Genomic DNA, 10,251 nt, shown 5'->3' with positions numbered 1-10,251 from the left:
CCTTCTTAATGTGTACAGATGTGACGTAATGACGCAAAGACATGCTCGAATCTCCCGTGGAAATCCACCAGTACCACTGGAATTAAAAACAGTATTACAAGCTTACCGTTTTGAATCGAGCTACGGCAAGCAGATAGTTTTAAACACTGGCTGGTTATGTACTTGCTCAAATTTTTTTGGGGATAATTTTTAACCCAAAAAAGTTACGGACTGGAGCTTTAATCAAATGACAGGACTGTCAACTCTCAACTGGGGTGTTTCAGATAGCACTTTTCTCTATCAACCACCATATCACAATATCAAATGACCCATGCACTAGAGCTTTACATGACAAAAGAGAGCTCTAAGGGCAGTGTAGTGTTACTGAAGGAGAGGCTGGACGCTTCCTGTGCCATCTGCAGCAGGGATTGTAAAATATCTGAATACTCTTCACCATCATAGCGCTCCTGCTCCGAGTCTGCATTTTCTTGCAGGCTTCTCTCTTGTATAACTGCACAAAAACAATATATTTAACGGAAACGTGAAAAAAAAATTGTGTAAGTTCTGAGTTCATGTGGTTTTGTGCAGGGAATTCATGTGTGGGTCTAGGACGGTGTGAGAGGGAAGCGTGGGAGTATATGTGTACCTGTGTCGATGTGAGGTAGCATGTCAGCTTCATTCTGGCCTCTCTGTTTGATCTTGGTTTCTGTGATAGAGTCTTTAACAGCAGAGACATGGCAGCCAGGACTAAGGATCTAACATGAACAAGAAACCAAACACATCAGATATGTTAACTACGTATAACTCAAGCACTGTGCTCTTGTAATAACCTATGTGTTGTGTGATGTTGCAAGGCAGACCTTGGTGAAATTGTCCAGGTCTGGTGAAGGTGAAGAGCAGGAGCGGATCGCTGCTAAACTGGAGTCAATAAGCGCCAGTGGATCAGACATATCAATTCTGCTCTCAAGAGAAGAGGGGGAGTGAAATATTAGAGCTGAACATTTAATCGAATTAAAGCCAACATGATGTGGCTTGGTGCGATTATCAAATCGCAAAGGCTGCGATTTATTTAAAATAAATATATTCGCTGCATTTCACCAGAAGCATTTATAAACCTGTTGCCAGCAAAAGACAAGCTTTAACCCTGCAGTTTCCTGTCAAAATAAAAGCTCAGCGGTTTAACGTTTGAAAATAGATTAAGACACAAATATTAGTATTATAATTTTACAGTTGTACTTATTTTATTATACTATTTTTCTTAAATCCTATTTTTTAGAGTGAAATAATCTAGTAATATTTCTTATTTTGTTTAAAGGGACATTTCACCCATTTGCATTAAGCTTTGTATCGTTAGAAACCCAGTCATATTTTTGAATGGTCGTGCATTATTCCCTCATTTTTCCCTGAGACGGGAGAAATAAGGATTTCAGTGTTGCAGTTCCTGCTTATAATGATGTAAAAATCGTCATTTTGCATCATTGTAAGCAGGAAGTCCCATATCTTGGTAGAGGGGCTGAGACTACAAACACTCGTTCCTTATTTTTCCAGGGGGTGGGATCCACTCACGCTACAGACCTATTACAGATCAGTGGGTGGGACTTCACTTTCTGAAACTAAAAGCAATATCCTCCATCTTGTTTGGAAGCTAAGCTAACAGGCGCTGTGGAGCCAGATGTAAAGTTATGACAATGGCGAAATGTACTCAATATGATATGGAAGAGGAGGATTTCGAAAGTCTGATGCTCGAATCAGATGTTCGTGGCTACTTTTACAAGCCGCAATATAGAGAAAAGCAGCTGAGGCTGATGGAGGAACAGGAGGCGGCTGCCTGTCGCGGATGAGGAGCCCGGACTGGCTCAAGCTGGGTGGACTGGTGGTGTCTGTGCTCTCACTGTGAGCCTACGGACACAGAGATAGAGTCCGTCTGCTGCAAAGAATTTCAATGATGCCAATTTCTCCTAGACAAAATCTCTGAATCAGACGAGGACACGGACGTTTGTGTTGTGAACCATCCTAGTTTCGCACCGCATATGTTTTGACTGAACATCCTGGTATCATGCAATAATTCACCATTTCGAAAGAAATACAAATGAGGAGTAATTTACTAATGAGTTCATCAACTAACTAGAAATTTTGTGTGAAATGAATTTCAAGCTCTGGTGGTAGCTAGCCTTGTAAGACGGAAGAGTGATTTCTCTGATAGGCGGATACCTCATAGGCGCTTTTCTGGATTAGTGGGAGTGGCTTGCGGAGCTGTGCAATGTGGTGCATTGTGGGAGTTGTTGTCTTTCATACAAATGGGCCCTAAAGTTACTTTATGTCTTTTCTCGGTCAAGAATTTATTAAACATTTCGACTACATATATGGCCCACTTTCAATAAAGATTAATGTTCCCACGGGTGAAATGCTCCTTTAATATATTTATTTTATTGTCATCCTGATATATAGATTTTTTTTTTGGCAACAAACATGGAAAATCACATTCACAATTTTTTATCATAAAAATCACAATTAGATTTTCCCCTAATTTGTGCAGCCCTGTGAAATATTGTACAGAGTTATTGATAGAACAGGGATGAGTTACAAATGATCAAATAAATGACACGCATGAACCTTTCCGAGGGTATTTCCTCAAACTCCTGGACAGTTGGGTCATCCAGCAAAGACAACGCCAGCTCCACGGAGGGCAGAGTCGGGGAGGCGGGGGATAAGAATGGCAGGAGAGTTACAGGAAGGCTTTCTGTCTCGGCCTCTCTGTAAAACAGAAAAAGCAAACGAAACCGGAAAAGAAACTGAATCTCTGAAAAATACTTTCATTTCCTTTTTTACACATTAAAAAAGATTGTTTTTTTAATGTGTAAAAAAACCCTAAAACGATTATAATTATACAAAACATGACTCCTGTGTAGAGGATGAAGACTACAGGTGGACTGCTGCTGTCTTACTTGATTGGCTCAGGTGTTTGATCCAGCAGGTTGGTGATGTCAGAGATGATCGTACCATTTGAGTACACGTCAGCAGGTGACACATCCAGCTGCCCAGAAACCCAAAGTGGTGTCACTTCCTTTCAATGTGACAGAAATTGTGCTACTTTTATAACTAAACAGCATTGTGTTTGATGAGTAGGTCAAACTAAGATTTTAGCTGGTACCTTTTGCAACGTAGGGATTTCTTGGAGGGAGGAAGTGCTTTGGGTGGGATTGACACTGAAGGAACGGGCGTATTTTGGTGCAGACTGAAATTCGACAGAATTGTCGATCATAGGGCTGTTTGAAAGGAAATGTGATGTAAGAAGTGAGAACTAAACAGACAACAAAGAGCAGACAACAACATTTCTCACTGACGAAGAAAATTTTGTGTGCTTTAAATAAAACTTACAGTCTCCTTTTGCAACCTTTGATCCCATTTGATTGGACGCTGTTGATGATGAACTTTATAATCTGAAAAGATGTGAAATAGGATCAGTTGTGTATAGTGACCATTTATATATATATATATATATATATATTTGTTTTTTTGTTTTTTCATTTACCTTGCGTATGATTTTGTGCTGCTGCTGATAGTTCTGTCTTAACGAGTCCAGTTCTCTCCACAAACTCTCATTATCCCTTAAGGGACGGATAAATGGTTAAAAGAAAATGGTTCTTTTTAGTCATGGTAGAGAATATAGCAAGGATGCATTACATTGACCAAAAGTGACAGAAAAGACATTTATAATGTTACAAAAGATTTCTATTACAAATAAATGCTGTTCTTTTGAACTTTCTATTCATCCAAAAATCCTGAAAAATGTGAAGTGAACTGGGTTTCCACAAAAATATTAAGCTATTTTCAACTTTGATAATAAGATGAAATGTTTATTGAGCACCAAATCAGCATTTTAGAATAATTTATACTTTGCCCTTATTGGAATAAATTACATTTTAAAATATATTAAATATATTTAAGTGTCCAAACGAGGCTGAAGTTTACTGTAGGTTTACACTGATGAATAGTGTACTTGTCTTGGAGGAAGGCTCACCTGCACAAAGCCATGAGTTTGAGGTCTGAGGAGTCTTGCCAGCCTTTGACATGACTAACCTGAACGAGTCCCTGAGAGATCTGCCCTCCCTCTTCAACTCCACGGCTAACTGACACCTAGTCATGAAATCACATATACAACACAAATGAGGGATAGCAACTGCTTTGCAGATATCACTGCAGTTTGAGTGCTGCACAAGTATGATAAGGTTTATCAGCTTCACCTTCCTGTGGATGAGGCCCAACAGATGGGGTTGAGCTCTCTGGAAGTCCTCGTGCTGAAACTCAACACAATTTAACTGCCCGTCAGCTTTTGGCAACCCAGCGTCTAAATGTACCACTTTGTGGAAGCCATCTGTGTGTGGAGGTCAGACACATACAGTATCATCTATCATGCTATATGTATACATATATTATCATTGTATATCTTATCATCATTAGCTGAACACCTACACATGTTAAGCTGGCGCACAAAGCTGGTCATGTTGCTATGTTTGAAGTAAAGGGGCAGGACTTCCCTGCTAAACCGTTGCTCATCCTGGACAAGAAAACTGCAGCCATCCTAACAGACAGGAAAAAGGCGGATGTGGTTTGTGTTACATCACGTTATATATGTCAAAATATTTCTAAAGAAGAGCCCATTCTGGTCTGGCAGGAAACACTATTTTGTGCTTGAAGGGCACTTGCACTTATCAACATAACACAGGTTTCTATAATCAATTTGCTTCCTGAATTCAATTACAGTTTACTTCTTTTAACCTGAAATGTTTTTCACAGCTCATGTTTTCTTTAACATATAAAAACTCACAATCTAATAAGGCAGGCACTAGTATGTGCACTCAAATGTGCAAGCACTAGTATTAGTTATAAATGCCTGGTTGAAAAAAAAAATCAGATTAGTTAAATATTAGTAAAACAAAACTTTAATATCTGTAATACTGATAAATAATAACATTATTAAATAAATAATTGTAATATATAATAATTGACTTATAAATTATTGATTTATTCAGCATAATATACTTAATACAATTGTTATGGTGGTTATAATATAGGTGGTTATGTTAATAAAAAGAACTTCAAGGAAAATAAAGTCATATTTACATACATATACAACTGAATAATACAAAAAGTTAATATCCATAAAGTCATTCAATTGAAATGATTAAAAAAAGTCACACTTTAAAACTTTCAATTCACTACTTTGCATTATTCAAAGTCCAAAACAAAAATATTTAAAACTTAAAAAAGCGTCTTTAAGATTATAAAGGTACTACTTTATTTTATTAGAAACATAGGCACCTGTTTTTTTGTTGTTGTTGATGGATGTTTATGACAAACGTTCTATTTTCGGGGCGGAAACACGACGTTCCAAAATCTGTCACATGATGCATCGGTTCAGAGCGCGCTGTCATACTTGCAGGCAACTTTAGGTCGCAAGTTCTAATAATATAATGCGCAGCGATTGGACGGACAGTGGACCAATAGCGAGCTACCGCCACCGGCATCAGCACAGTACACGTGGATCTGTTTTGTAAGACAGGGTATGCGCATGACGTCACCGTCGGCCGGAGTGAATGCGGTCACGCCCACAAGTGGCAAAAAGACTGAGCGGCAGCATTTGTTTTCAGCGTGAACGCCGTGAAAATCACACAAAACACATCTAAAACGGGAAAGAGCTTTGCGATTGACTGTACAACTAGATTTGACCAGAAATCTGAGGTACTGTATATTTTTACAGACTGCAAAAAGCTACAGAACAGACTATATTCTGCATAATTGGATGTTTTTAAATAAACACTGACAAAAAACTATACAAGTTTTAGGGCTGGACGATATGATATACAGTATAACATTAATGTAAGTGATCACTCGGATTTAGACCTATCTATATTGTATTTATATAAAACGTTTACAGGCAAATTTTCTTCATTTATTTCCCCGGCGTCGAAATCAGGCACATATAAATGTCAGGAAACACGATTCCTGGCTGCATGTCAATATCCATGGATCACTGGATCTTTGATAAGTTGTAAGGAACACTATATCGAGTCCAACTTTTAGTTTAAACTGATAATAGTTTGTTTTACTCGCGTTAACGCAGTTTCCCCTATTAACTCCAGTCACGCAGCAGCTCTTCTGCCACTCAGTCCCGCTGAGGGGGGCGTGTTCCGGCGGGGAAGTGACGTTAATGCATTCCCTCTATTACTAATATGTCACCTGGTTACATCAGAATAAACGTCTACTGGGCAATGTTAAATGAATAACAAGCAATTCTGAAGAGTTTATTATTATTGTGAAATTTACATTCTGAAGAGTAATATTATTTGTACTGTTTGTTGTTTGTTTTACGATAGACAAGACATGTAATACTGTAAATAAAGAACCACTATATAACAATTATCTAATATAAACAGCAGTTAAATTAAATCATCTGTATTCTGCATAAAACAACACTCACTTGGCTCCAGCAGATCAGTTCGTTCGTTGACTCAGCCTCTACAAGTGCCCAAAGTTTGCTGACAAAAGCTGGGACACTATTATTGTGTTTCATCTCTCCTGTTAAAATAATAAACTTTCTATGTCTTCTCTGAAGATAAATGTCACACTGCTCTAGATTCGCCGCGCGTGAGGAGGTAAATAGAGTCCCAGGCTGACCAACACGTGAATATTCCTGCTGCGACACACCCCCTTGTCCCTCTATCCACCAATCCTCAACATGGCTCCCTGTCCCTATAGTATACGTCTTGTACGTATTTTACCTGCCTGTCTTACATAATCACTCACTTAAAATAAATGAACTTTTGCTATATGAAAATATACTCTGATAAAGAGCTCAAACAAAGTCCCTTTCAATGCTCTAATACCTGAATTTGTCTGATGATAATAAACAAATAATTTACGCGTCTAAATTAATTAGACAAATTAACGTTGTTGTGGTTTAGCAGCATGGTTTTATTATATGTATGATTATATAATCATAAAAAATTGTAAAATTTAAAATAATTATATATTTTTTTATAAATTATAATAAATCATAAACCCTTACAGACAGTAACCAGTGAGTAACTTGATCTCGTATCTACTTCTTTTATGGAATATTCATCATGCATGTATATTATAATAAGTGAATGCGCATGAGTATGTGGCATTATTGAAAACTAACATTCGTGTTAAATTAATTAAGTAAACTACTTTGTATGAAACTAGAAACGAGTGAACCTCTTTTCACTCTTTGGTGAAGCAAAACGTTGAGCGTTTAAAGAGACTTTTATTTTGAATTGGCCACTTCCTGTGGAAATAGTATCGTTACTGCCGCTGCCTGTTGGTGCACTGAATCAAGAGTAAGTATATTTTGATTAATTTGATTGTGGAAATGAGTTTTAAATCATTATTTATCTATTTATATTCTATTCTATTACCTGTATTATTAATTTCACACCTCAAAATTATATTTTCTGCGACGTGCCCGCACAGCATGCTAGAATATTCTTGAAACGCGATGTTATGGGTGCCATGACAACACACACAAACACAGTGAGGCGCGAGTTGCGCGACATCTCAAACGTCTCCCTTGTCGTCCGGTGGTTTTAAATCTACTTTCCCTTCAAATCTCTGATTTATAATATTCCTGCACAGGACTGATTCAGCAAGTGAGAGATGGTTCAGCTGCACGTCAAACGAGGAGATGAGAGTCAGTTTCTCTTCAATACTACAGTGGATGTCTCGATTGAGACACTGTCCCAGCAGATCAGCGCGGTCTACAATGGAAGATTAAAAGTGGACAGGATCTGCTCTGGTATGACAATGATTTTGTGTATGTTTGTGTTGAAAAACAGTAAAAATGCCTCATATTCTTTAGGTTTAGCCGCTTTATGTTCTTGATCGACAAGTTCATACATAAATGGTTTTAAAAATGCATGTATTTTGTCAGTGGCAGTTAACGTTAACTTACAAGTTAACAAATCATAGAAGTCAAGTAACGTTAACGTTACTCACAAGTGTAAAAATGCACAACCATTACACTTTTCATTTGTATCTCCATAGAAATTCCAGAGCTGGCAGATCATGGGATTTCTCTTTCACCAAATATGCAGGGCCTGGCCGATGATCAGATCATGGAGCTCAAACTAAAGGATGAATGGGAAGACCGCTGCATTCCCAGTGGTGGTGCTGAGTTTAAGAAGGATGAGATTGGACGTCGAAATGGACATGGTAGTCATGTCACATTAAAGTTTAAGTTTGAATTGCCTCATTAATTGCTATAACTGTACTCTGCTTTTCCATTTAGCTCCAAATGAGAAGATGAAAGATGTTTTAAGGAAAACAATGGAGGAAGCCAAGGCTTTAATCTCAAATGTATGAAGCTGATTTTAATATAGAATACTTCTAATCCTCAATACATTGTTACCCTTCTGATATTATTGTATATATATATTTATGTTTACATATATGCATTTTCTTCTGTCTATAGAAACAAGTAAGAGCAAATGCCTGTGTTACCATGGATATGGTCAAAGAGGCTCTAGACCAGTTGCGAGGAGCTGTGATGATAGTTTACCCAATGGGACTGCCTCCACACGATCCAATTAGGATGGAGTTTGAAAATCTAGAGGATCTTACTGGAACACAGGTTTGAGATTTTCCAAATTTAAAATTATGTCATTTATTTACCCTTGTACTTATTTACCCTTGTACATTTACTTACCCTTATTTGTTTGATGAACATAACAAAAGCTGTAATACTGATACGAAGGCTTTTCACTGCAGGCCTCATTACAAGTGATCCCAGATGAAGATGCTCAGCTGTGGTGGGCATCTAAAGAACTGCAGAGGGGCAAAAAGCTGCAGGATTATGTTGGGAAAAATGAGAAAACGAAAATTATAGTGAAAATTCAGAAAGTAAGTGTTCGGTGTGAATTTTAGTTATTTTTTTGTGACCTTGATCTGGGGCCATTTGCATAAACATGTTAAGACTGTGTTTTAAGAACTAGTATGACCAACTAGCAGTTAGTTAGGGGTAATTAGTCTTGCTTTTCTGTATCAAATTATAATTGTATGTATGTGGCTTAAAAAATGTATGAACAGTCTTAAAGAAAAAAAAATTGGTGACTAATTGATGCAACCGACCCCTGGTGTTTGAACGTATCTGAAAATAATTCACTTTGGCCATGGTTTTCCATTAAATGAATTGAAACCTGATCACCATCTTCGCGTTTTCATTATAGAGAGGCCAGGGGGCACCAGCGCGAGAACCTCTAGTAGGTGAAGATGAACAAAAACAGATGATGCTGCACTATTACAAGAGGCAGGAAGAACTGAAAGTGAGTGAAGCTTCTAATTCTTTTGTTTTTATTTTATATCCTCTTTGTATATTGTATTTTGTATGTGTGTGTGTGTACGTATTTTATATATTATTGTAGATCATTCATTATTGTTTCATCTGTTTTGCTCTAGAAACTAGAAGAGGTAGATGATGACACACATCTTCAGTCCAATTGGTCGGACAGACAGGCCCTAAAAAGACAGTTCCAGGGACTCACAAATATCAAATGGGGCCCAAGATAGATTAACAGAGAAAATCACAGCTTTTCTACAATAACTGTTTGGCACATCAGAGACCTTAAACTCCTCTACAGCAGTTTTTATGCAATTCAGTGCCTTTATTACATATGAAAGGTTTTAAAGGAGTAGATCACTTCAGAATTAAAATTTCCTGAAAATTTACTCACCGCCATGTCATCCAAGATGTTCATGTCTTTCTTTCTTCAGTCGAAAAGCAATTAAGGTTTTCGAGGAAAACATTCCAGGATTTTTCTCCATATAGTGGACTTCTAAAGGAACCAACGGGTTGAAGGTCCAAATTGCAGTTTCAATGCAGCTTCAAAGGGCTCTACAGCCACGGAATAAGGGTCTTATCTAGCCAAATGATCTGTCATTTTCTAAAAAAATAAACATTTATATACTTTTTAACCACAGGCAGTAACCTGACGTAGGCGGAAAATGTAGGGTGGGGCGAAAAACTCAGACATCGTTGTTTTACCTTTTATTTATTTATTTTATTTGTAAAGGGCGTTTGACTTAGTCTTTGCACGTTTGCTTTGTAAACACTAGGTCTGTACTTCCGTCGACGTCACGCGTGACCTTTCGTGATTACGTAATGCGTGGCGTATCACAGCTAGTGCAAATCGAGCTTGTGGTTAAAAAGTATATAAATGTTTGTTTATTTTTTAGAAAATGACCGATCGTTTG

General features: G+C 37.6%; 2 protein-coding genes across 3 annotated transcripts; one reads left to right on the top strand and one right to left on the bottom strand.

Moving 5' to 3' along the window:
* Positions 1-255: 255 nt before the first annotated feature.
* Positions 256-6,681, bottom strand: si:dkey-18a10.3 (heat shock factor protein). 2 transcript variants are annotated; one of them, XM_056271533.1, is made up of 12 exons: positions 6,461-6,681; positions 4,453-4,561; positions 4,224-4,354; positions 4,001-4,116; positions 3,512-3,587; positions 3,358-3,419; positions 3,131-3,245; positions 2,925-3,013; positions 2,587-2,733; positions 840-936; positions 626-734; positions 256-490 (listed from the first exon to the last, which is right to left on the bottom strand). In XM_056271533.1, the coding sequence occupies exons 1-12, from the start codon at positions 6,551-6,553 to the stop codon at positions 324-326; spliced, it is 1,311 nt and encodes a 436-aa protein (XP_056127508.1). In that variant the 5' UTR covers positions 6,554-6,681; the 3' UTR covers positions 256-323. The 2 variants fall into 2 exon arrangements, with proteins under 2 accessions (XP_056127508.1, XP_056127509.1); XM_056271534.1 differs by having other exon boundaries at positions 2,593-2,733; positions 6,461-6,680.
* An 891-nt stretch (positions 6,682-7,572) lies between these two features.
* cfap298 (cilia and flagella associated protein 298) lies at positions 7,573-9,708 on the top strand. The gene is made up of 7 exons (XM_056271500.1): positions 7,573-7,798; positions 8,047-8,214; positions 8,291-8,358; positions 8,474-8,632; positions 8,770-8,901; positions 9,228-9,323; positions 9,457-9,708. Exons 1-7 carry the CDS (start codon positions 7,660-7,662, stop codon positions 9,565-9,567), a joined length of 873 nt encoding a protein of 290 aa, XP_056127475.1. The 5' UTR covers positions 7,573-7,659; the 3' UTR covers positions 9,568-9,708.
* Positions 9,709-10,251: the final 543 nt, after the last annotated feature.

The sequence above is a fragment of the Rhinichthys klamathensis genome, unplaced genomic scaffold (genome assembly GCF_029890125.1).
Source record: "Rhinichthys klamathensis goyatoka isolate OS25496 unplaced genomic scaffold, OSU_Roscu_1.1 h1tg000321l_1, whole genome shotgun sequence".
NCBI lineage: Eukaryota > Metazoa > Chordata > Actinopteri > Cypriniformes > Leuciscidae > Rhinichthys > Rhinichthys klamathensis.
Note: the sequence above shows the minus strand (reverse complement) of the source record. Positions and strands in the feature narration are given on the sequence as shown.

Bases quoted from the DNA above. Each gene is read 5' to 3' on its own strand.
- si:dkey-18a10.3 (XM_056271533.1), bottom strand. From the start codon at position 6,553: ATGAAACACAATAATAGTGTCCCAGCTTTTGTCAGCAAACTTTGGGCA. The intron at 4,562-6,460 runs GTGAGTGTTGTT...CCTGTCTGTTAG, and splicing joins AACTGATCTGCTGGAGCCAA to GATGGCTGCAGTTTTCTTGT. The intron at 4,355-4,452 runs GTAGGTGTTCAG...CTCCACACACAG, and splicing joins TGTGCGCCAGCTTAACATGT to ATGGCTTCCACAAAGTGGTA.
- cfap298 (XM_056271500.1), top strand. From the start codon at position 7,660: ATGGTTCAGCTGCACGTCAAACGAGGAGATGAGAGTCAGTTTCTCTTC. The intron at 8,359-8,473 runs GTATGAAGCTGA...TTCTGTCTATAG, and splicing joins CCAAGGCTTTAATCTCAAAT to AAACAAGTAAGAGCAAATGC. The intron at 8,902-9,227 runs GTAAGTGTTCGG...TTTTCATTATAG, and splicing joins TTATAGTGAAAATTCAGAAA to AGAGGCCAGGGGGCACCAGC.